General features: G+C 38.4%; 2 protein-coding genes across 3 annotated transcripts; one reads left to right on the forward strand and one right to left on the reverse strand.

The window, feature by feature from the left end:
• Positions 1 to 2760: 2760 nt before the first annotated feature.
• LOC102717842 lies at positions 2761 to 3653 on the reverse strand. Its single transcript, XM_006644250.3, has 2 exons — positions 3462 to 3653; positions 2761 to 3360 (listed from the first exon to the last, which is right to left on the reverse strand). The coding sequence occupies exons 1-2, from the start codon at positions 3561 to 3563 to the stop codon at positions 2917 to 2919; spliced, it is 546 nt and encodes a 181-aa protein (XP_006644313.2). The 5' UTR covers positions 3564 to 3653; the 3' UTR covers positions 2761 to 2916.
• An 18210-nt stretch (positions 3654 to 21863) lies between these two features.
• On the forward strand, positions 21864 to 26411 carry LOC102718120 (protein ALTERED PHOSPHATE STARVATION RESPONSE 1-like). Of its 2 annotated transcripts, none has more exons than XM_006644251.3 (6): positions 21864 to 22232; positions 22342 to 23618; positions 23797 to 23981; positions 24244 to 24467; positions 25161 to 25491; positions 25734 to 26411. In XM_006644251.3, exons 2-6 carry the CDS (start codon positions 22703 to 22705, stop codon positions 26136 to 26138), a joined length of 2061 nt encoding a protein of 686 aa, XP_006644314.1. In that variant the 5' UTR covers positions 21864 to 22232; positions 22342 to 22702; the 3' UTR covers positions 26139 to 26411. The 2 variants fall into 2 exon arrangements, with proteins under 2 accessions (XP_006644314.1, XP_040378926.1); XM_040522992.1 differs by having other exon boundaries at positions 23803 to 23981; positions 25734 to 26400.
• Positions 26412 to 27342: the final 931 nt, after the last annotated feature.

Below are 27342 nucleotides of genomic sequence, written 5' to 3' on the forward strand. Positions count from 1 at the left end.
ATAAAGAAAATTTGGTGGATTTACACTAGTTCAAGTCTTCGGAGTGGGCAGTAGCGCTAAGCTAGTTTATATATAGGCTATAGACAATGAAAATGTATGATGAGTGTATACCTAGCCTACCAACAAATTTCGTCGAGAGGGCAGAAATTATAGTCTGCAACCTAAGGCGGCTAAGGCTATATCTCCCGATAATCTGGATCAATGTTCTATTTCATATTGTAAGACCATATATATATATATATATATATATATATATATATATATATATATGAACGAATCCAATTAACATTAAAATATCTTATAATATAAAACATGAGTAAATATTATAATGAACAGAGTGATCAAATGGCTTAAGTAACAGCCAAGAGGGGGTATTTATAGCATGTGATATCTCATTTCTAAGTAGAACGGAGGATATTATTGCCGTATACGGTTAAAATTGTTGTAGTTGTAGCCGGATTAGACTAAGTTGAGTTGTTCTTATCCATAGCATCTTGTACCATTGCTCGTAGTCATAACTATATCTAGTTTGTCTTTTACTACCTCCGTACCGAAATAAGGTCATTTTACAGTTTTTAGATACAATGTTTTGACTCTTCGTCTTATTTGTAATTTTTCGTGATTAATATTTTTATTGTTACTAGATGGTAAAACATGAATAGTACTTTATGCGTGACTATTTTTTAAAGTTTTTGCACAAATTTTTCAAATAAGACGAATGGTCAAAGCATTGGGTACATAAATCGAAAAATAATTTTATTATGGGACAGAGTTAGTATATTACATTCGGTATGTAGATGATTGTTTCCATAATTATAAGGTATGTAATATCTAATACTCTATCAGAAAATGATTGATGCAGTATTATAAATAATTTTAAAAATCCTTGTATCATGGAGTAAGATTTAAATTCTAAATATATATATATTTTGGAATGGAGACAGTATGAATCGATTGGTAGCATAAGTATGATTGGTCTTCTGCATCTCAAAGTCCATATAAGGTTCTTTGCATTGCATCGAATTAAACCACTTGCTCCACTATGTCAAGTCCATATAAGGTTCTTTGCTTTGTGTCAAATTAAACCACATGCTCTGGTGCTTGTGCGGGCATTGTCAATTCCTTTGAGTTTCATTTATGCGAACATGCTCCCCGGATGAGATACTTAACATGTTACCTACAACACTGCACGGTCGACGTGCACAACAGATAATCCAAAGCACATTTTAGATTTTTATAATTAATTTACTTTTGTCGCTAAGTTCTCTTTGTTTGTGATCATTTTTTTTCTAATATACAATCGTTCCTAACTATAATGGACTCGGTCATAGGGCACAAGTGACAGGAAACTTACATGCGGAAAAGTTGCAATCATGCAAGGAAAACACGTGATAAATTAAACTAATATTCACTACTTTTGGTGCATGTTGCTTGCTGAGATAAATAATGCAGCTGTCACTAACCCTTCTCACCGAGTTTATCCAGCGAACAAATTAAAGCACATGCTTGCGTTGTAATATGTGACCTCACTCGTCCATGATCTCTCCCTCTGTCCTATGACATCATTGTTTATCTCATTTAATTTTGTTTGAAGCCTCAATCAATCGCAATAATTCATAATTAATTTTTTCCCATGTTTTCCCATTTCAATCATTATTCATCAACTCAACTTTTATCATAATGATATCATTTTTATTTCACATTATAACATGTTATATATATTGTACTAGTATTTATTAACATATGGATGAATCCGGTTAGTATTAAAATATCTTATAGTATAAAAACGTGAGTAAATATTAATTAATGGAGAGATCAAATGGCTTATGTAACAGTCAAGAGGGGTATTTACGTAACAGCTGCATATTTGTATTGTCTGACGCAAAGCCCTGGACAACAAGCGCTCTGATAGCCTCGGTTGGCTTCTACTTATACTTATAAATACTTATAAGTCAAAATTTAAATTTAAAGTTGATTTTAAGGTTTTTTATTAGTAGTTTATTTTTTAACATTTACTTTTAGATCACTAGGAACACACATAAAAATTTTATTTATAAATCATTTTTTGTTTGCAAATATATCGTTTGGCTTTTTCAACAAAAAGTGAAACAATGATCCCATATTGTTTGAGCTATAGTTAATAAGTTATGGAAAAAATAAAGCAATAAAATTTTATTAGTAAAACCTTTATATCTAGGTTTATAAGAGGTGAAATAAACCTCGATGACAAAAATCATAAAATCAATTATAAAATTAAATTTCAAAATATACGGCGATAAGCGTAAAAATGATACATTATCTCTTTTTTCACTTTCCTTTCCTCATTACACAATAATCGAGAATAGCCTCAAATTGCTCGAGAATTCCACTGTTTTCATCCAGAAACTCCGTAGTAGGCTATTGTTACCTCCGTTTTCTTATATTATAAGATAATTTAGTTATTTTAAATTCATATGAATATTAGGCTTCAAAACCCTGTTTTTAAAAAAGTAAATCTATATACATATATAAAATATACTCCCTCCGATCAACAATATTTGTCGTTTATGACAAGATTTGATCAAACCTATAAAACTTCGAGAAATAATTTTGTGTTAAACTAAATTTATAAAACCTAATATGTTTATGATAGTACTTTTCGAGGAGAATCTTTATAGAGCATTAGTCTTTTATTTAAACTAAGCATTTAAAAATAATTTCTTGTTAAATTTTAGAAGTTTGACTATTTTTTCCTAAACGACAAATATTTTTTATCGAAGGGAGTATTTATGATTTATGGATAAATCAAGTAAAGCTAAAACATCTTATTATAATAGGATGTAGTATGCTAAGCACCGTATAAAATACGTAAATTAATACGTACATGTATGTCCTAGTTGACGAAACTCTGCAACAAGGGAGCGCACTGGCTACTGTTCAGTCCGACTCCTGCAGGCCGGCGAGGACGACGGAGCCGACGAAGAGCCCCGCGGCGGCGGCGAGGAGGAGCGCGGCGAAGACGGCCTGGAGCGCGACGAGCGCGGCGGAGTCGTCGGGCACGACGACGACGGCGGCGACGGCGGCGACGAGGAGCGGGAGCGAGACGGAGGCGAGGGCGGAGGGGGAGGCCCCCGCGGCGGTCTCGACGAGGCTGAGGAGGCCGAGGTCCTCGGCCTTGGAGAGGAGCCCCAGCTCCTCGAGCGAGGAGAGCGTGAGGCCCAGGCCCTCCGCCTTGGACAGCAGCCCGGCCTTCTCCACCGTGCTCAGCACCTTCCGCTTCTCCAGCTTCCTGAACACGTCCACGTCCACCTCCTCGCTCCCCTCCGCGAAGATCCCCGCCCCGAACCACTGCTTCGACCAGTTCTCGTCGTACCTGTTCACCTGCACCCCACCCCCCAATCCGCCATCGATGATGCACTCCGCTTTGGTCTCGTCTCTCCGGTTTACTTCCACCACACAAGCTGGAGGATAATGTAGCTTACCTTCTTCTGCGGCGCCATGGCCGTCACCGTGAAGCGCCGCCTGCTCGCCGGTGGCCGGGACAGGCAAGGCGAAGAGCAGGCGGCTGTTAGGACGGCAGCCATTTCCTCCTCCTCCTCCTCCTCTGCTCTGATCCACAGCAAAACACGCAATTTGGTGCCTTTTTTTTTTTTTGCAGGAACAGAGGAGGAATCGGGATGTGGCCAATGGTGGCCAGCTTATCGGGTGGGCGATCAAATGCATGAGCCACAAAAAATGCCACGTCGGACGCCAGCTGCGGACGTATCTCAGCCGTTCATCGGCCACTTCTGGCTAGCAGCTGGGAAATCGGACGGTTGAGGCGAGCCTACTCGAACTCTCTCCGCCTCCGTATTTTGTTTGCTTCTGGGCCAAATTAAACAGCCCGGCCCAATTAATGCGGGCCCATGGGCTTAGCCCAGCTCGCCCAACCACCACCACAAGTCCACAAGACAACCCCGCAGCTCGACCGGCGTGCCCACGGTTTCCTTCCTACGCCGGAATAAGGCCTGTTTAGTTCCCACAATTTTTTTCCAAAAATATCATACTAAATTTTTTGATACCTAAATAAAACATTAAATATAGATAAATCAAAAAACTAATTACACAGTTACGTAAGAAATCTTGAGACAAATCTTTCGAGCATAATTAGTCCATGATTAGTCATAAGTGCTATATTAACCAACATGTGCTAACGATAGATTAATTAGGCTCAAAAGATTCGTCTCGCGGTTTCAGCTTAGCCGTGAAATTCGTTTTTTCATTCGTATTCGAAAACCCCTTCCGACGTCCAGTCAAACATTTAACGTAACACTTCTCCTAAAAACTTTCTTAATCTAAACACCAACTAATTAACTCTTTCCACCACTGCTCGCTGCTTCCAACGGCTCTCTCGCTCGCTCTCCTGACTTCCGGTGGGTGGGCGGCGGGGCGGCGAGGCTATGCGATGGCGGCGAGGTCGTGGAACTACGTGGTGACGGCGCACAAGCCGACGGTTGTCGCCCACTCCTGCGTTGGCTGCTTCACCGCGCCCGACCACCTCAACCCCCGTCGTCTCGTAAGCGCTCGCTCTCCTGACCTCCGGTGGGCGGCGGGCGCGGCGACGCGATGGCGACGAGGTCGTGGAACTACGTGGTGACGGCGCATAAGCCGACGGTCTTCACCCACTCCTGCGTCGGCAGCTTCACCGCGCCCGAACACCTCAACTCCTCAACCCCCATCGTCTCGTAGGCGCTCGCTCTCCTGCCTCTCTCGCTCACGCACGCACGCGCCTCCTCCTCCTCCGCCCGGCTACTTTGCGGCTGCGCATGGGGTATGTTTTGCTCCGCTTAAACCCTAGATCTGTTCGTCGATGTTTACGGTAGCAAGTAATGATCGATTCGGTGTTTAGTTGCCTTCGTGCTAAGTTGATCGTACTACATTGAGCTGGAGGAGCTCTGTAGCTTTTTTGGGGGGCGACCCAGATTTGGTTAGGGTGGGTTTCGTGTCAAATTTAACACAAGCGTTACAATTGGAGCTCCCACGTGTATTTGTTATGTTATTATGTGTGCTTGTTTCATTGTTTGGAATTGTTAGTTCGTGGAGAGATTTGGATTCATTAGTAATTGGCATATGGGTTCTGTTGGAGAGGATGTTAGGCTACAATTTTTCTTTAATTTTTTTTGCTAATGTGATGATGGTGAAGCATTAAAACAACTTTGTATAAAGAAAACCTTGATTGATTGTGTTTCTGTTAATGTTTTTACTGTATTTGCCTTCTGTTTTCCTCCAAAATTTTATGGGCGCCCTTTAATTTCTTTTGGCAAAGGTTAACTGCATAACAACTTTCAGGAAGATTTATCTGCTCACTCATCAGGGCCAGGTCAGATACATTTACCTCCCCAGAATATGTCAATTGCTTCTGTCCCTGGCAGGGCGGAATCAAGGGTGGGGCAACTAGGCTTAAGCCCTAGGCTTAGCTTTATAATCCCACTTATATCTTATAAATTTACTGTGTAAATTCCTGAAAATGGTTAAGTACACGCTAACTCAGCCCTACATGTGATCAGTCCCTGGTTCCACGCCTGGTCGCAGCCTATCTACTGTTATGAATATTGACAGACTGTGCCTTGTCATTACTTGTGAAAAGGTGGTATTTAGGGTTTTCACGATGGCTATTGTTGTTCAGATTAACGCTGATATGCTTTCAAGTTGACTAGTTAGAATTTGTTCTGGTAGATCAACTGGTTACATGATATTCTTGCAACTATTACCTTCTATTTCCTTACCAGCTTATGCTTGATGTACCTGCGTATGGAAGAATTGCAGCAATTTACCTCTTCCATCCTTGTGTAAGTTTGTACTCTGTTTCGCTGCCTAAAAGTTGAAAGATCTCCCTGCCTTCAGATATTCTTGTTGTAGAATTAATCTTAAGATCTTCTGTTCCCTTTCCTAGGATGAAGCTCAAGATTCCCTTTTCATTTGTATGGAAAGATACAGATATTGTGTTCTTCACTGGGATGGGAGAAAGTCAGCTTCTTACAAGGTTTGGTCTCTCCGTAATCACATTATTTTATAGACTGTAATTGTTAAATTTGATTCTTGTCTTAAGTTCCTTCATCAGTAGATAGTGAATATGTCCATGGCTACAGTATTTTTCCTGCAACCATATGGTGATATAGTTCTAACGAACATATACATGTGATAGTGACCTGACTGCCGGACGGAATTTAAAGTCCAACCCACCCCCTTTAGCCTCTCATAGAATTCATTATCCTTGGAGGAGCTATAAATTTAACATTTGCCACCTTAGGAGTGAGTATCCATGGGAAGGTTTTGCTCAATTTAAGTATCTGTTGGTCCAGTAGACAGGGAAAATGTTTCAGTATGTTAGTTTTTTATGAAATGTATGATTACGAGGTTCTGCATCTTTACATTGGGTATTGGCTTGTATCAAGTTCCCACCAGCTATCAGAGCAAAGTCATCTTGCAAATGAAAATTTTGTTTGCAGTTTTTGTTTATTTGAATAAAGGACAATCAGTATATAATATGCAGATCAGAGGGAGATGCTTATAATTACATTGGACGCCACACGGACAAGGGACAGGTACTGAGATTCAAGATTAGAAGCATTTATTTTTCCAATTTGTGTTCTGTGCAGTTCTCAGTTATGCGTTTCTTGTTGACAGACAGATGGGCCCCTTTTTTGCTAAGTAATCCTAGTGGGGTGTTTATGATTTGATTGTATAATTCAAATGTAGATTGGAGCCAATGATGCTCACTGCCGTTTGATTGGTCTCCACATATATGATGGCATGTTTAAGGCAAGTTATTTGTATGAACTCTTTTTTGTTGAGTTTGCCATGCGGCTACTTCAGGTTATGCTAAAACTTAATTATCTGAATAAACAAGTTAATAGATTTAACTAATGAATGGAAACCGGTACCACTAAGATGTGTTCTTGGTGTTGTGGACTTGGAAGTCTGAAGGCTTGGACCAGGTTCAAATCTTAGGTCAAGCAAGGGTAAAAAGGAAATCTTCTTTCAAAAATTGAAGCAGTGGGAAAACAGTGACAATGTCCAATTACCATTTGGAAGTCAAATAAGTGGAACCATGGCTATTTCCAGGTTATACCATTTGGTAGCAAAGGACACCTGGATTATCCTTTTGATATCAGGTACTGTACTGATATATAATTATATATTCAATTACTTTTTAAGGTAGATAAATAATTCATTATCTGCTTGAAGATATCCAATTTTCATATGAATGTGTGATGCTACAACTTTTTAATCACTAGCCATCCCTTACTGCTATTGCTTTGATTTCCATTTTCTTTTTCCAGTTACCTTTTGAGTTGATAAATTATAGAATAACAGTAAATGGCATATGTATTGTTTATTGATATATTATTGTGTAACCATGTGTCAGTTTTTACATTGTAACATTAATGACCTTCCATTTCCCTCAAATATTTTTTTTGTAATCTATAAATCAATTATGATATTTGCCACCTCACTTGTGCTTTCAGTTTCGATACTTGGGGTCTGATGCAATATTTTTTATTTACTCAAGCTAATTTATATGTTGCTAGCAATTATATTTCCTATTAAGAGTTTTATATTCACAAAATCACAAAGCATTTGTTCAGCAGACCATTTCGCTATTAGTGATTGTTGAGAGTCGGAGAGAATGTTGTTTTCTTTGTGTGCATTAAGTCCTCTTCTCTTGGATGTGCCAGGTTTGAAGAACTTCTAGTATTGGACATCAAATTTCTTATGGTTGTGACATACCTACAGTAGTACTCATTTACCAGTTATGCTCACACCTACACAAGAATGTGTCGTTAAATAATTAACCCCCAGAGCATCTAAGCTGTGTCCTTTGTTTCACATCTTTTGTCCATCATCTGAGGATCCGCTATTTCGCAATATGCTTCCATTGAGTAAATGAAGAGTGTATTTATTGCAGCTTTTTTCCTCTCTCTACTCCTACGTTAATGGTTTGGAAGATGTACATAGTTTGTAATTTCTCATTTAACAGGGGCCTGAATGTATAATTTTCGTTATTTTTCTAGATTTAGTGATCGTTCGGTTTGTACAATATTGTGAAACCCATCTTATTATCTTTATAGAAAAATGTAGGTATTTAAACATCTTATACTAGATAATCAACATTGTTGATTTTTTGTGTTCTTGTTATTAAAGTGGGGAGACTTTTTTTTCTCTTGCGTAGGAAACTTCTATCCATTCTATATTTTGTTGGCTGATGTCTATTGTTCTGCATGAACATTCCTTGAATTTTGGTGTAACACCCAGCCCGTTTAAAGCCTGGTAGTAGTGTGTGTTTGGCCCATGTGATTCAGAAGTGGATGTGTAGCGGTGGTTTAGCACCACCTTGGAAGCTTAGGTGGGTGAGGGCTTACTTATAAGCCTTGGTGCTCTAACCGTGGTATCCCCGAATTAACCCTTTTTACACGAAGCGAGGACGAAAGTGTAAGTGGGATACTATACGAACGTGAGTCTGCTCAACGTGCAAAGCGAACTAATGCGGATTTTGGACGCAGGGTGTGATTGAAGATGTTACATGTAATTGTTTCTATGTAGCATAAAGTGAACATCCCTTGAATTTTGTAATGCCGACCGTTCTTCTTTAGCCCCCTTGATTTGCATATTTGTTATGGGTATTTCAGCCATGTTAGTAACTAACCTAGTGATTTTTGTTTCCATGTACAGGACTACAATGGTGCAAGACATGTTAAGACATATGAAGTTGCATTGCAGGATGATGGATTTGTTTAAGGTCCTTTGGTCTCAGAATAATTTCGACAACAGTGCTAATCTGTTAATGCCTGTACCAGCTCCACTAGGGGGTGTCATAGTTATTGGTGAGATAACAATAGTTTACTTCAGGCCACAACCTTTAGAGCTCTGTCTATAAAACAGGCAAGGCTCTTTTCTTGTTTTTAGCAGCTGTACTCTGCTGTGTCTGCCCACACTATTTTCACTTCGGTAATCATTTGTACTTGCTCCTCAAACTCCTTTTTTGTGTGCAGTCTATCATTGAATCTGTTGGACAGGTCGATGCAGATGGTTCTCGCTATTTATTTGGCAACAATAGTGGTGGTCTGCATTTACTTGTAGTTACCCATGAACAGGGAAGGTATCAATCCATCTAGTATTAGTGGAATTCAGAGTTTCCAGAGTCTTGAAATAAATTGGTAATCACTGCATTTAATTTTTATGTTTACATTGTGGTGGCATTCAGGGTTACTGATTACTACATGGGAGAGACATCAATTGCATCAACATTATCGTGTATGGATAATGGTGTTGTTTATATTCAATGTTCACAATTTGGTGACTCACAGTTTAGTGATGTTAACTTTAAATTGCAGCTATCTATTTACTTACAAGGGTGTCAATGCATGATCTTTTATCATGACACGTTACCTAAAAATACACTCATCCCATGTGTACATGAGCATGCCTGCATGTACAATATGACCACATTTTCATGTTTTAGTGTGACCTCGTCATTCGGACCCTGTGAAAACTTTGGGGTTCTCCATTCCATCTTTATGGGAAGTGGTGCTGTATTATGTACCTAAACATGTTATTGTTCTTAACAGCTGATAAAATTGAATAATAAAGCTGATGGGAGTGGACCGTTTGTTGGAGTTCTTGAACAATGTGTGAATGTGGGACCAATTATAGACTTTTGTTGTATCAATCTTGATAAGAAAGGGGCAAGGCCAATTAATTACTTGTTCCAGCGCATACAAAGATGGTTCAATTCGGACAGTTCGAAATGGAGTAGAAATTTCTGAGCAGGTGTGATATTTCCCATTTCAATTTATCGATTATGCCTGTGGCTAGGGTTACACTGTTCAAAGTTTTCTTCATGTGTAATCAGGCCTCAGTAGAACTCTAAGGCAACAAAAGATTATGGTCTTTAAAATCTTCATCCAATGATCCTTATGACACATTCTTGGTAGTTACCTTTATAAACAAGACACGCTTCTTGCCAATGGGTATCAAAAACGTATTGGAAGAAATTGATATATAAGGATTTAATTCACAAACACAAACTCTGTGTTACCAAAATGCCATCCATGATCAACTTATACAGGTTTATGACTCATCTGTCTATTTTTTTAATGTCTTGTTTAGACAATAACTTTCAGATTGTTGCCTATTTTTTGAGATTTATGCTTGCAATTGCTACTTTACTAATTTTATTCTTGGCAGGTTACTGCTAAGTATTTTAGTTTAGTCAGCTCCAGTTCTAAGGAATTACTGGCTCAATGGGTTGCACCAGAAGGATTTTCGGTCAATGTTGCATCAGCTAATGCAAGCCAGGTTGGCATACCTTGTGTTTGACTTTGAATACCCAAGTACCTTACTAGAATTAAGATATTAGATAACTATCACAATCAGAAACACATGTGATTCACATGATACATCTAATCACATATTCAGGATCTTACCTTTTTTATGCTGCTCATAGCTTTATGTTATAGTTTGTGATGCGATACAGTGATCTTTATCTTGCCGGTTTTGTTGGCAACTGGTGATGTTCATCTTGTGTACGTAGAAATTGCAGTCAGTAAGCTGGTTTAAGTGAAACATATACAATTCAAATATGAGATTTCTTTTCTTGACATAAATCCAATTGTTGAAGATCTACATTATAGTTTCTATGCAGCTGTTGGGATTTGGACAGACATAAGCATTGGATTATTTTACTTCCTGACCTTGAACTTATTAGGAAGGATAATTTAGGTGGAGAAATTTGTTCCTCATTCTGTTCTGCTGTGTATCATCGAAGAGGTATGCTCCTCATGTCACTCTCCTGCCAAAGAACAATTGGTTCATTGAGATTATGGAGGCTGCGCCTTTTTCCTCAGGTGTCATATTTATTCTGTGCTCTTGGAGATGGGCACCTCTTCAGTTTTGTATTGAACACATGTACATGTTAACTGTCTGACAGAAACAAGGTTTTGCTGAAGACAGAACCAATCAGCCTCCGTGCATTTGCCATGAAGAATAGAACCCATGTGTTTGCTGCGTCAGATAGACAAGTGTCATATAAAGCGGTGAAAAGAAGCTTCTCTATAGTCATGTCAAATTAAAAAAAAAAAAAAACGATGTGTGCTCTTTTAACAGAGCTGTTTTTCCTTAAAGGTCTCTCTCTCATGTTACCTCTTTCATCAGCAATGTTTCTCGTGAATTTTCATTGAGCCTTCTTGTTGGCAGTCTTGCGGTAGCTGAAGAGTGTAAATTTCAGTTCAATCAATTGATGATGTCAAAAAGCTTCGTATCCGCACAATTCCCTTGAATGAACAGTCACGTTGCATCTGCCTCCAGGAACAGTTCCGGACAGTTTCTCTCTGCAGTATCAAGAGCTTTCCCGAGTTAAGCGAGTCACATTTTGTTCATCTATTGGATTATCAAACTTTTGGGGTTTTGTCAACACATACTCTTGCTACTTGTGAATGTGGTCTCAATGTCATCAGCTGTTCATTCTCTGATGTTAATAATGTTTACTACTGTGTGGGAACAGCATATGTTTTGCCTGAGGAAACTGAACTCACAAAGGTAATGTTATCCAAACTTGTTTCATGTACAGTGTACTCATTTTAAAGCTTATTTTGAACTAGTGTTTCATTAGTTTATCTAATGGTCCTACTGTATGCAGAATCCTGAAATTTCTTTTCAAATTATATTAAAAAGTAATATACCCCTTATTAATTGCCTCTAGTCTTTTGTTCTTCTCTTGTCTCAAGTGTGCAAAATAAAAGTGTGTGGGGTGGGGGTGGGGATCTAGTGGAAGTTTGTTGTTCTTATGATTTGCTTCTAGTTATCTTCAGACCCACATTTCTTCTCTAGCAAGTTTGTGGTGCTTATTATTTGTATATCTAGCCACTGTCCCTGTGTTATGATATATTGAGCAGTACTACATGCTTATTTTGGCATAAACTCTAAAAAACTGTGTTTCCTTTTTGTTTTTTTTTTTGCCTAGAGTTGCATCTAGTCAAAAACTACCGTAGGAAATTTAGCAAAAATCAGAACATCGAATCACTGTTATTTTAAAACCAATGCAACTTTGTGTAGGGACGAATGGAAGGGGTGATTGTGTGGGTTTTCCAGGGAAAACATTGCATGGCATATTTGCAAACGAAAAATAATTTGTTAATAAAACTTTTATGTATGTGTTCATGGCGATCTAAAAGTAAAGACTAGAAAATAAACTACAATGGGAAAACCATAAAATCAACTTTAAATTTAAAATTAAAAGTTTAGATTTTTGGCTTATAAGCATAAGTAGAAACGAAAAAATGGTGGTAAAATTGTTAGCTACTATCAATCAAAAAAGATCCGATTATACAAGTGGTTGTTACAAAGCAATAGTACTCATGAATTGCAACATTGTGCCTACGGTGGGCATTTTTATTGGCTTTGTACACTCAAACCTGTGGTGACTTCATTCTGGTTGGAGACATGACGAGATCAATATCTTTGCCAACTACCGGTGTACATGGTATCCATAATTCTCAGTTCTTCCATCTTTTGCATCTTAGGTTTTTGAAGTTTGCAGCAATCTCTGCTTGATACTAACTGCTGGTGCTCCTTCCTATTGGGTAGCAAGAAGAAAGCCTGATTAAAGAGGTGGCTAGGGATTATAACACAACCTGGATGACTGCAGTTGAGATGCTAGACAATGATGTTTACATTGGCGCGGACAACTGCTATAACCTGTTTACCATGCTCAAGCCCAACGATGCAGACAAGGCATTAACGGGAGGCTTTCTAGTCATTGGGCAGTACCATCTGGGTGACTATGTGAACAGATTCCATCATGGTCCCCTCGCTGTGCACGATCCAGGCTCAGAAATAGTTGATTGGTGTCATTGCCTCTCTTCGACATCACCAATATATGTTCCTCGAGAAGCTGCAGTCCGTCCTTGTTGATTACATCGAGGAGGTGATGGTTTGGGTTTTTTTATAGATAAAATCAAACGATATATTTGTAAAAGAAAAATAATAAACTCATATAAATAAACTTTGGTGAAAAAATTTTAAATCAAATCTCAATTTAAAGTTGAAACTTTAAATTTTATCTTATAAACATAAGCAGAAACGAAAAGACGATGCGAAGAGTGTTGCCAAGTGGCGGTCATTCTGTGATGACAGGTGCATAGGTGCGGCCCAGGGCTTCTTGATGGTGATCTGATCGAGTCTTTCCTCGGCCTGGAGCCAAGCAAGATGGAGGAGGTCGCGATGATGATGTGGCTTGATACGGACGGACCGAGTAAAGATAGTGTGAAAGCGCCGAGGAAACTGCACTATCATGATCACAGAATAGAAGGCAGCTAGATTCTGACCTCCATTTGATGATGTGCATACATGACTGGATGGAACATCTGGGCGTAGCTCCATCGTCTATCAGCTCTGCAAGGTAAAGATGTTAGAGGTACTATTTGGAGCTTTAGGGCCTGTTTGTTTCCCTCTAATTTTTTTAATTTTTAAGTTCTTGTCACATCGAATGTTTAGACACTAATTAGAAGTATTAAATATAGACTATTAATAAAACCCACCTTATACTCTAGACTATTTTGCGAGACGAATCTACTGAGTCTAATTAGTCCATGATTAGCGAGCGCGATGCTACAGTAAACATTTGCTAATCGTGGATTAATTATGCTTAAAAAATTTGTCTAATGAAATAGCCTTTATTTATACAATTAGGTTTACTATCAGTCTATATTTAATACTTCTAATTAATGTCCAAACATCCGATGTGACGAGGGATTAAAAAAGTCACGGATCCAAACAACCACTTAGTCTTAACTACTTTTTTTTTGAGAACCTACTCTTAACTACTAACCGGACACATAAGAACGGATTGTGTAACCCCGTGGGTCTACTGTGGCGGATGCAACAACACATAGCCTGGATTGTTCATTTTCCATGTATGGTTGGGATGCTAGGAAATAGAGTACATGTGTTAGAAGATGAAGATTCATATATGATTTACTAGAAATCTATTTTTTGACACAGATTCATATATAATTAGTAATTATTATGTTATAATATGATTTATTATTATAGAAACTTTAAGTATGCTTTATAATTTTGTATATTTAGATATAAATTTTGAATAAGACGAACTGTCAAACGTACATTTAAAAGTCAATAGTGTCATATAAAAAATATGGAGGGAGTATTAAGATTGCTTGCTTCCGCTTTAGAGTGACAAAATTGTCAGTCTCACTCTAGTTTTATCATCTTGATTCAGTTTGAAATTATTATAATCCAGCTTATTAAGAGTGAGGTAAAACAAACGGATTATTGTGACGGATTATTATAATCTAGATCTCAGATTAATATCCGGTAAGCTTCTCTAAAAATATTATTTTTAAATTATTGGATGGTTAAAAACCCACTGCCCTTACATACGCCTCCAACGTGCCATTAACAGGATCGTACCCCATCCTCTCCGAGCGCGAGGTGGACCGAGTAGTTGCTGCCGATAGGGCAGGAGAGGCGGCAGCGACGGCACACTGGGCACGACGTGGTTGCAGATCGGCTGATCGGGGCAGGCGACGACGACGATGCTCCAGGCGGAGGCAGGTAACGCATGTCGTATACGTCTGGCCTTGTATTCTTTTGTTCGTACTGGTTATATAAAATCACAAAAGAATGAATCACGTATAAAAAAACTTAAAGGTATTCAATCTAGACTTTAACCATATAAACTCATTAACCTAGGACTCTACTAATCCATAAAACAAACAGATCATTATTCTACTTCAGCTTATAATAATCCAACTTATAGTAAGTTGGCTTAATAATTTAGATTAAATTAATACTAAGCTAAATTAAACAGGACTCAAATTCATAGGAACATGCACTACGGTGAATTGGCCTCTTTGGCCAAAGAATTGTTCTTTTAAAAAATAAGATGAACTACATAAAATTCATATATTTTTAAAAGGCCCTTAGCTAGAAAACGAGTACCCCAAAATGGCCCACCCACTAGGGTTGACAACGGGGCCGGTTAGAGTTAGGTTAGACAAGAACGGCCCTGGCTCTGAACTTCTCCCCCACCCCGATCCTAAAAATAAAAATGGGGCCAATGTCTTCCCCGGCCTAGGCCTTGGATGGGGCCGTGACACCTCGAAAAACATTGTAAAGAGATAGTAAGGAGTGTTGACGGCGACCACTGTCGTCGAAGAGAGGGATGGCGAGGTGTTGGTTGACGCGTCGTCGCTGGGCCACTACGTCGCTGCATGGGTTGACGTCGTCGCGCCGCCACCACGCTACCCTACCGGGCCGTCGGGCCGCCTCGCCATCACCTGCTCCCGTGAGAGAGAGGAGAGAGAGGGAGATAGCATGTGAGAGAGAATGGGAGAGAGTGACAGAGAGAGGACGGTGGGGTAGGGGTAGGATTTAAATGAGCTTTTATCTTTTGAGGCTTTAATTTAGTAGTCTTTACTCTTTTAAAATTTAATCTACCTCTTTAGGTCTCTGTGGGGATAAACCCTCCTCCGGCCTCAGCCTCCGATCAAGACCTGTAGGACAAAATGCTCATCCCTACCACCCACCGCTTGATATATATAATACTCGTCGTGTTTGTCTCTCTGCCCTCCCAAAGTCCAGGGGCCCCTTCTTTTAAGAAGAAGAAAAACAGCCTGAGCTGGCTCTTAATGAGTTGCTGCCTTCGCTCGTAGTTACATGCTCGATGGGTGACGTCGTGCAGGCAGCGGGGAGAAGGTGACTACTGACCTTTTTTGTGTCCTCCTCGTGGCCTTCCCCGGGTCAGGGATCCACCCATCCACCCAACCGAATACACCGTCATCATTCTCGGCCGAACGTGCCATCATTTCTGGATCCAACGCCAACCGGTGGCTTGGCCGGCAGAATTACGCTTCGCTGCTACTAGTCCTACGACCACGTACATACCCAACCGCGTACACGTACACTGCTCACTCTCACTGCGGTGAGGCCACCACGCAGAAGAGATTAAAACTTAAAAGCTCCCGTTGTTTTCTAGTTACAACTAATTATGTAAGTTAAATTTTAAATTTTAATTATAGACTTGATTTTGTAGTTTTTTTTCATCATGGTAACATGTATATGAAAGTTTTGCTCTTATATTATTTTTTGTTTGTAAAAACACGATTCCTCTTTTTCTTCCTAACAGTAAAATGATGGGAGCCTAAGACTCAGAGTCCCTTAGGTTTTGTTGTCTCCCTGACGATTCATCTTGTTTAGGAATTAGTAGGGCTTTGAAATAATGTTTAACACATAAATTACGTTCCGTTCGTTGTTTCGCTTATGATGATCATAAACCATAACGGTTTGTTGGCAAAATATAATTTATGACCGTAACTTTTATATACGTGTCGGTAGTAATTTAAAAGTAAATGCTCAAAGTAACTTAAAAATAAAATGCTCAAAAATAAACTATGATGGAAAAAACTTTTAAAATAATTTTTAAAATTCAAATTTTGGTTGCAACTTATTTCCTCCATTCCAAAATATAAGTATTTCTATAATTCATTCTTTTACTACAAGATAGACATTCATGTACTAATTCACATAATTTCAATAATTCTAATGATTACATAGTCAATCAAGTGCTTGGAAAGAGAATTTAATCAATTCAAAATTATATAAAAAAATAGCTCATTGAAGTGACTAAAAACGATTTTTTTACCTCACCTTAGTATTTGCTAAAGAAAACGGAAATGTTTGTTTTGAACGGACACAATATAAGCATATTTTTTTAGTAATGTGTTTTCAAAAGGCAAGAGTTATAATTAAATTTTATAGAAAGGTTGTGATTTATTTTAAAGTAATTTTGGTTAAGGATATATTGGTGTAATTTGTACTCGACGATTCTTGTATCTTTTTATATTCATTAGTAGCTACAGTTATTGTAGATAGGTTGGCTTTTTTTCTGAAATGAAGCAGGAGCTCTTCTGTTTCATTAAGCAGAAATAGGAAGGCTAAATTTTTCTAACAACAATAAAAGACTGAAGAACTCTCCTTTGTTTTTATCATATTTGCTTTTACTTCAAATCTATCAATTATAGTTTATCAAAAATTTATGTATTAAAGCAATGTTAATTGTGGAATGACTCCAACTCCTACTACGTTGTCCAGTTTCTTATGAGACGCATATAAAAATATTGTCCAGTTTCCATTTGAGATGCATATATCAACCCCATGTTGTCCAGTTTGTATATGAATTGACACAACATGGATCATAATTAACATTGAGCACTTGTTGTTAGTAACATATGCCATGCAATTTGAAAAAAAAAACATTGTACTTTTGTATACAATATATCACTGTAAATCCGTTGCAGCGGATGGACACCAACTAGTTTTTAATGTGGAAATATCTCTTTTTATTACATAAAAGACATACACACAGATTATATTTTAGACAAATTTTGCTACACATCATGACTTCACAGTTTTGGTACACAGTATGAAGTGACTTTTGGAGAAAGATACTATGTAAATGTGAAACTTATCTTATGGACACCTTACTTATTAGAATATTCATTTCATGTTGATTAGGAGAAACAAAAGCACATGAAAGTTATGAAATACCTCTAGACCCATATGTCAAATCTCCCATCTCTATATCTGTGTCTCTCTTTCACGCACGGTCCTGCATGTAAGCTTGTAAGTTTTAAAATGCCATCACCAGTCGTCGAGACACTCATGCACCGTGGCCTTCACATCTCCGACGATGTCGGCTTTCTCCCACTGCTCCGTCGCTCCACAGGGGATAACCGACATGTGAATCTAGGGGTATTTCAGGGGATGATTGTTTGGTCTTTTTATATAAAACCAAACGATATATTTGTAAATAAAAAATAATGCATAAATAAACCTTTTATATATGTAATTCTTGGCAATTTAAAGACAAAGTTAAAAAATAAACTACAGCGAAAAAACACCAAAATCAACTCTAAATTTAAGGTTTAAAATTTAAATTTGACTTGTAAGGATAAGCAAAAGCGAAAAGACCGGGGCTTAGAATTTTCACATGGTTTCTCAGCCTTATTCAACCATAACTGAATATTCTATTAGGTATATATGGTGTCCACGAGCTAATTTTCATGTTCACGTTGTCTCCCGCAAATCACTTCGTAGAGTGTTCTACTACTAAAACCACTGAGCCACCGTGGTCTACGGCTAAATACAGTAATACACCCTCTAAACATTGACTCGACAAGTCCAATAGCAAACCTCTAACCTCACTTACATTGCATGGTCCGGTACTTATGTTCCATTATTAAAAGTTCCAGCAAATTTCACCATCAGGTGCTTTGGCTATCTATTCCTATTTGTTTAGGAGGCCACAGTTCCTTAAACACCTATACTGTAGCAACAACGATCTGAATAAGACAGCATAAACTGTGCGTTGTCACATCGAATGATAATGTTGGTTACGAGCTTTTGCATCTTTAAAAAAAAAGTTGAGTTCGTGGTGAACTGTACCATGGATTTTGGAATATTAGTAATCTACTTTGCAAAAAGAAGAACATAGAGCACTTCCCTGTTGTTTTTTTTTTCTTTTTCGAGTACAAGTCGAACACAAATGAATCACACTCACATCATCTTGATTTTGATAGGAGCGTGCATTTGATATTTCTATAAAATTCCTACAGGATGGTTTAAAATCATGGGATTTTGAAAATTTTCTGAGATGAGATTATTTTCATGGTAAAAAAATTTCTTGTGTATCTCTTTCACAGCACACTCACGCCATCTTGATTTGTGCTCCTTTGGCACAAAGGGGTGTGCATTTGAGATTCCTACAAAATTCCTAGACGATGGTTTAAATCATGTGATTTTGAAGGAGTTCTGACATGCGATTATTTTCAAGATATTTCACAAAGCCCTATATTTTTTTTACCATAAGGCATCAAAACAACAAATTAGTTAATTCGAATATATTTTTCAAAATCCTAAGGATTTAAACTAGACACATGCCACCTTGATCCTAGGTTTCTTCTCATGTTTATATGTTTTACGGTTCCTACATGGGCGCCCTTGAGACAAATGATTCTTTTGTAGAGGAATTTTTGTAGGATTTGAATGTTATGGAAAATATTTTTATTTGGTTGTTTGGAATAAAGGATTGATATTTTTAAAATTATATGCCTTAAGACATGATGATTTTTAGAGGAAGTTTAACACGAAATCTAACCTTATGAGATTTTCCTCCAAGTAAATTATTTGTATTATTTTTACATCCAATCCTATCAACATTGTGTGTTTCTTGCTCATGATTTATTTTCTGGTGGCACTGCGTCAATACCATAAAGAAATAGTAGCGAGCTAATTAGTCAACACTTCTTTATTCCACTGTGGTACTTATGTTAGGTGTATTATATCTCATCTAGATGCACGCTTCGTCCTGCCGTCAGTGTTTTTGGAAAACTGTTAGCGCCACCCACAAGCTAACCCAAACTTGTTACACGGCTTGTTCTATTAGGAGTAAGTACACTTTTGTTGTTAAGTAGTTGCAAATTAACCAATCAGTTTTGACTCCTAGGATAGATCGTTGTACTAGGTACACGCTACTCTGACGTGTGCAATATCTTTTGAATTTTTTTTCAATAGATAGGTACGACAATAATTTGTCTTCTAAAAATTATCACTTTCACAAATGAAGATTGCTTAACAACCTAATCAAAAGATTTGGTATATTGAGAAAATCCAATATTCTTTGTTGGAATATGTCGATGTGTATGGGAAGGCACTTATCGCGTAGGTGGTGAGTCGTGGGTGATCCATCAACTAGAGTTTAAATCCTAGTGTCCACGAATATTACGTGTGTAGATGAGTTTTCAATAGAAATTCAATGAGAACAGGGAAGTGCCGTTGGTTCCTGTCTCTTTGAGCATGGATTAGAGGGCACATTCGCAGGCATATGAATGCAGTGTGTGCACGTGCCCATCTGTAGTGTAATTATAATTACAAAAAACATGTCAACACGTATGAGTGTGGTGTGTGCGTGTGTCCATCTTTCGTCATGTGTACCAGCCACACAAGATAAGTGCAATTTGCAGTAGACAGGTCATGCAATGCTTTCAAAATTTTATTTTAACAACAATGGTATATGTTCTAAGGGTATATGTTTTTAATTGTATGTCTTTAATTTAACATAGAATAATAATATACTAGAACACATTTATTCTTGTAGCTTATGCATCTGCTTCAAATTTTAAACTATAAAATTTAATTTTAGAGTTGAATTTATGTTTTTTATTGTAGTTTATTCTATAATATTTGCTTTTGAATTTATGGATATATATATATATATGGGGTTTATCCATAAATTATTTTTTTTTCGTAAATAAGTCATCTTGTTTTTTTCTTCCAAAATACAAAACGATGGAAGTCTATATTTGCATCCATAGCGGGTTTGCATCTGTGTAGAAAGGGCACATGACCTTCCTTACTATCTTACTTACACCATAAAGATCCTAAGGACAGATCTACCACCACTCAGCCTCCGCAACAAAATTTCTAGTATTACTAAAGAGAATGAAGGGCTATAAGCAATTCTCTTTCGTTCAGCCCCTCCTAATATTTTTCCTGGATTTGTCACTGAAAGATCCATATTATGATCATGCGTGGAAATATATTGAAAATTCAATCCCATCGGTTCTAAACAATCTTATTTTCCTGCACTTAAAAGAAACAAAGAAGCCATCGCAATTACTGAAAATAATAATGGATTGTTTGGTTAGCTTCCTAAACTTGTCCATGAATACCACGTGTCAAATTAGACGGGAATAAGTAAGTATGTTTGGTTCATAGCTATAATTGTGACAATATTTCTTTTTAATTATATAGGCTCTACATGGAATTAAAAATGTGGCAAGAATGTGCCATGCTAATCAAAGTGACTCTAATTTTTTTATTCACATTTTAGCCAAGTTAGCTAAAAAATTAAGTTAAAAGACGGGCTCAGTCAATAAACTCAAAATTAAATGACAAGTTGAAATCTATCGTCAAAATAGATGTCTCACCAATAAACTCTATTTGAAAATTATCTTAAGATTATTATGTTATTACCATATGATTATTTTGCTCAAATAAACATGGAAGAATATGAGAAAGTAAGTAAGACCATGGTGTGCTACCAAGATCGAGGGAGAATAAATGACTCGGCTACCATGTTCTCGAAAAGAAATCGAGGGCATCTCATCAGTTCTATTGCCTCGGTCATATAAGAGGGTCCTTGCTGTAACCACTATTTCAAAAACGTTGTTTTACAGACGATCGGGAGGTTTATTCACATGGATCCATAATCCCTCCGAGGTGGTTGTTTCTTGTGAACATGGCAAAAGCTCATGGTGAACAAGCCGGCGTGCACGTAACGAAAAACAAAACCAGAGGCAATGGAGAGAGAAGAGGACAAGTGGTGAGGAGTTTCGGTGGCAGCGGAAAAGTGGCAGCTCTGACCACATTCCCTCTTTCCTACACCACCCCCACCCACCATCCATCCATTCCCCTCCTGCACAACTTCTCCACTGGAGTGCTGTATTAAAAAAAGTACCTTTAAAATAACAATTACTATATTGTTTTTTATTTTATATTATAACACTTTATAGCATTATTTAGATTTATAGGTACGCGTACAAAATATGAATTTAGACGTACGCAGAAAGTCTCATAATATAAAACATAAAACAGATAGAGTATATTTTAAGAAAATATACACGATGTAAGGACAATTTAATTTAGGTTGAAAAAACGTATTATAATCTTTTAACGGTAAAGAAGATAGGAAAAAAAAAGACGAAATACCTTTAGACGAATGTAGTAGTAGTACTGCTTTACTGCTACTAGTACCTGCCCGCAAAACCAACCGAAAATCCCCACTCTTCTTCTTCTTCTCGTTGTCCTCGCTCGCTCTCTCTCCCAATTGTTGCCACCTACCAGTCACAGTCTGTAATTCTGTAGTTGTATCTTGGGGTTGAGAGAGAGAGAGATAGAGAGGAAGGAGAAAGATGGGTTCTTGGGGGTTGAGAAGGGTCAGATGATGCCATTGCCGATTTCCTCCGTCCTCTGTCCATCCTTCCTTTTGCCTTTCTTGGCATATTCTTCTCTTGTGGATGTGTAGATCCTTCTTTCTCCAATCCTGCTTAGCTTCCAAGCTGACCAGCAACTCCGAGATTGGTGACCTGGGCTGGGAGGGAGCAGTTCTTGCGGATGTGTGGAGCCGTTTCTGGGTAAGGCAAGCACTCGCCCGCCTCGCGCTTCTGCTCGAGAATCTGTGGCTTTTTGTCTTTTGCCTTTCTTGTTTGCTGTGTCTGATATCTTGATATCTTTCGTTTTTAGATCAACTCCGTTGGCTGCAAGAATTCGATGCGAGAGTGAAGGGAGGGGAGGGGGGGAGCGGCAGGATGTAATTTAGTGGGCGGTTGTTGGAGAAGAGGAGCAATTTTGCAGTTCGGTGCAAATTGAGGGCAATTTCGTTGAATTTCGTCGGAATCAAGGAAGCTTTGTTTGGGGATTCTGTCATGTACATGTTCCATGACTGAAATCCGGGCCACGTTACGGCGTGTTCTTCGTGATTTTGGTGTGAATTGCGACGAATTCCAGCCAATTCGGAATTTGGGGCAGGAAGGCACGCTTTTGGGGGTTCAGTTTGTGGTGCGATCTCCATTCGTTCCAAGATTACTGGTTACCTGCAGTCCAAATGGGTTGCACGCACTCCAAAGTGGAGGATGAGGAGGCCGTCAGGAGGTGCAAGGATAGGAGGAGGCTGATGAAGCAGCTAGTGCGCCGCCGCGTCGATCTTGCGGCGGCGCACACTGCCTACCTGCAGTCACTCCGAAACACAGGAGCAACACTTCGGCAATTTGCCGAGGTGGAGTCTGCATTATCACAGCAGGCCCCTGCAGGTGTTGCAGTGCCTCCATCACCATCTCCACCGCCGCCGCCGCCGCCGCCACTGCCGCCGCCAGCACATCCGGCATACTCAGTGACATCTGCAATGCCGGCATACTCGATGACATCCTCATTGCCACCCTCACCGCGCCCTCCACCACCTCTACCGTTTAGTCCGATAGTGATAAGGAGGAAAAAGAGAGATGATCAGCTCGATGGGGACGATTCGACAGACGATGACGATGACAGTGACAGCTGCTCGACTCCTCTACCACCTCCCCCACCACCTGGTTGTGACTGGGAGTACTTGGAACCTTTTCCAATGCGTCCCTTAAATTTTCCATCTTCATTGGCCGATAGAATTGATAAAGAAGTGGCCTCACAGGTGACCATGGATGATGATAACTGGGTGGAGACTAACACAGAATTTGATGGATATGACGATGAAAGTGTTTCTGGCAATGTTGATGGCATTGTGAGCAGTGTCCAATTGAATCAAGTCAAGAGTAGGGCTCTAGGTGATGACAATTCATCAATGGTTAGTTGGGTGACAAAGGACTCAGACTCTTCAGCGGCGGTCTGGAGGAGTAAAAAGTCGCTGGCAGGAATTGCCAAGGAAATTGATGAATACTTCTTGAAAGCAGCGGCGAGCGGAAGTGACGTTGTCATACTTTTGGACTCTTCTGGTGGGCAGCCAGATCCCTCAGAGTTAGAGGCAAGCAAAGGTATTATATTGAGTATCTTGTCATTGTTTACCATTAATTTAAGGTATATGTATGTAGTGTTTAGATACCCCAAAATACATATATACATCCATGGGAAGTGAAAGACGTTTCAAGACCATGAACATTCCATACATATATACAACCAACCACTTCGAAAGAATAATACTTGTTGTTCTAGGTGCAGGAAAGAATTCCAAATCCGCCAAGGTTTTTTCCACACTTTCATGGAACTGGTCATTCAAATCTGCACAAGCTAATAGACAATCCTCAATGCATTCGAGTGATTCCTCTGGATACGGTTACCATGGCAAAACACTAGAGAAACTTTATGACGAGGAGCAAAAACTCTACAAGTTGGTTAAGGTGAACTACACAGGTCCTAATGTTATTTTGTTTTTGAATTTCTTTACAATACATTGCACAATGCTGTCATGTAGGAGTTAATAGTTCGTATGGTAGATTTCAGGTTTCTTAATATCTGGGAGTTGTTTCTCCAGTAGAGAAGTTTGTAATCCATTAACAGGATACCTTAATACATGATAATGAAATGCTTACCTGCTACCAAAGTTTACCGACCAAAACTCAAAGTCTATATGTTGTTAATTGTTATCATCTTATGTTGCAGGATGAAGAATTTGCAAGGCTCCAGTACAGAAAGAACAGCTCTTTGCTACAAAGACTAGAATCAGGTGACCATGATAAATTGCATGCAGAGAAAGTTCGAGATAATATTGAGGAATTGCAAGCTCGGATAATCTCTTTGGAGGAAGCTGTTGGTTTAACATGTTTGTCCATATCAAAGCTCAGAGATGAGGAGTTATATCCTCAGATTATTGAATTATCTGCAGGGTGAGCTTCAAACTTTTGATGTGCACAGTATCTGCTTTCAGTTCCTAATATGCAGTAGTGCTATACAGTAATGCATTTCAAACATTATTCCCATTGTTAATTCACATTTATATTTCATTCAGAGCTCCTAATTACTCCCTTCAAAAATATTTGTCGTTTAGGACAAGATTTGGTCAAACTTCTAAAATTCCGACCATCGATTATTTCTTAAATGCATAGTTTAAATACAACACAAATGATATACAAAGATTCTCCTCGAAAAGTAGTATCATAATATCATAAAGTTATTAGGTTTTATAAATTTATTTTAACACAAAGTTGTTTGTGGAATTTTAGACGTTTGGCCAAATTTTGTCCTAAATGACAAATATTTTTTATCAGAGAAAGTATAAGCTTTTTAAGTTGGTATAGTCATACCCTCTGAAGTTCATGATAGTTTCCTAGCGAAATATAAGCTATATTACTCTGAAGTACCCTAGTTTTGATGTGCGACACCAATGTGGTAACATGTATGTTTTTAATTATTTCCATCATTTACAGATGAAGGTATCAACTATCAAGTTATTGTTGCAGCTTAGTGCCATGGCCACAATGCTGTTTTGCTAATACTTCAAAATTTCCTTGTTTTGATGCTATTTTGTTCTATGATATATCTCTTCTGACGCCCTTCTTTCCTTGCTTCTTCTGTTCTAGGCTTGTGCATATGTGGAGAAACATGTATGAGTGCCATCAGGTTCAGAACCACATTGCCCAGCAAGCCAGTCTTGTAGGCAACCTACCAGGGAATGAGCCAACAACTGACTCTCATTGTCAGGCAACATCTCAGCTGGAAGTTGAAGTTTCTGCATGGCATAGTTCATTCTGCAACCTCATCGCCTTACAGCGTGACTACATTACCATCCTTAACCAATGGATTAAACTCACTGATTGCCTGCCTGACAACGATGGCTTTATGAAAAGTTCATCGGGAATTCGTAGTCTGTGCGCAGAACTCCAGCGAGCTCTTACAGGATTACCTGAAAAGGTAGAGTGAAACCAAACTGTTTTATTACTTTTAATTATTATGCGGTGAAATCAAGCTTATAGAAACTTTTGCTTAGGAAGATGTCACTTTATTAAATAAAGATGTTCCCATCCTTATATTGTACTAATGTGCTGGAATTTGAGCTTTATTTTTTTTTGACGCAAGAACTTGAGCTTTATAATAATCATTCACTTTGATTTCCTTCTTCATGTTCTTTTTCTAAATGTTCTGTTTATAAACAGGTAGCGGCGGAAGCAATAAGAACTTTTCTGTCAGTTATACACTCTATAGTTGTACAACAAACTGAGGAGCGTCAGCTGAAGAAAAAATCTGACAACATTGAGAGCAAGTTCCATTCCCTGTTAGAGAAACACAGCAACAACACAACGCAAAATTCGGGCCAGCCTACATTGGCAAAGCTGGACACGTTCAGAAAGCAGGTCGAGGAGGAGAAGGCTAGGTATCTGCACTCCGTGAGGACTAGTCGAGCCATGACACTGAACAATCTTCAGACGAGCCTTCCAAACGTGTTCCATGCCCTGATGGGATTTTCAGGAGTATGCGTGCAGTCGTTCGAAGGTATCAGCAGATGCAGTGAAATTGTTGCCAGCCACTCGGGTGCAGTTTCACCTGCCATTTCTTCATGACCGGCATCCGGGAAATGCTTCCGTGATTGTTCATTGTAAGTAGGCAAAGAAACTGGTTCTACGTGAATACGCTTCTCTTCCAAAACTTAAAAAAGGGGAAGAAATTTAGCGACGATTTTAAGTCAGTACAGGCATAGTAGTCTTTGAATAGATCACATAATCTTAATCTGGGAAGAGGTGGATGTGTATGAGGTTTTACTGGAAATGATTCATGTGTAGCTGAATACTTGAACAGTTGAATAGTAATCTGTTGCTGCATGTTTTTCGTGTGCACGCTTTCTAAAATGTTAAACGGTGTATTTTTTATAAAAATTTTCTATAGGAAAGTTGTTTTAAAAATTATATTAATATGTTTATAATTTTAAATAATTAATAACTAATTAATCATATACTAATTTATTACTACGTTTTTCACGCCGGATAACTTAATCCTCCCTCTCGCCCTAAATGAACGCGGCCTGTATACTTAACCCAATAACTTGGTAAGGGGATTATATAGTTTGTATCATACAAATATCAAAGTCATGGAATGATGACACGCAAAAACTATGGTACTCCCTTTTTAAAACTAAGGCCAAAAGATTTGCTATTCATCGTTATATAAAAAGAGAAGAAATTAATCATCCTTAAGGGAAACAAAAATCATAAAAGAGGGACATATGGACTACCCGGAAGGTCCAATTAAAACACCTTATGCAACCACAGAGCATGTGCCTCAAGATACAACCAAATTGACACAACTATACATCGTTCACAGTCCAACAATTAAGCTCAGACATAGCTAATAAAGATGCACAAAACGCCACACCCAACACTTTTACTATGATTAGGATATACCATGACACATTTGTTCTAGGTTGCTATTAGGAAATGTATGACAACGTGACATGTTTGTTCTAGGAGACTATTAGGAACAGTTCTCGACAATAGTTGAAATGCACAATGTGACACATTTGTTCTGGGTTGTTGTTAGGAAACCATTAGTAATAGCAAAAATGAATATCCAACATTTACATGAGACACACATCATACATATGCATCACGCTAGACAAACTCATACAGTCATCAATACATGAATATAATAATAATAATTGCACATATGACAATAGATATTTTCTACTCTAGCAAATTGGCTATACGTTGTAATGGGATTTCAATTTAAAATAATCATTATTAAACTGTAAACATAATTTTTGCATGTATT

The sequence above is a fragment of the Oryza brachyantha genome, chromosome 1 (genome assembly GCF_000231095.2).
Source record: "Oryza brachyantha chromosome 1, ObraRS2, whole genome shotgun sequence".
In the NCBI taxonomy this organism is placed as follows: Eukaryota; Viridiplantae; Streptophyta; class Magnoliopsida; order Poales; family Poaceae; genus Oryza; species Oryza brachyantha.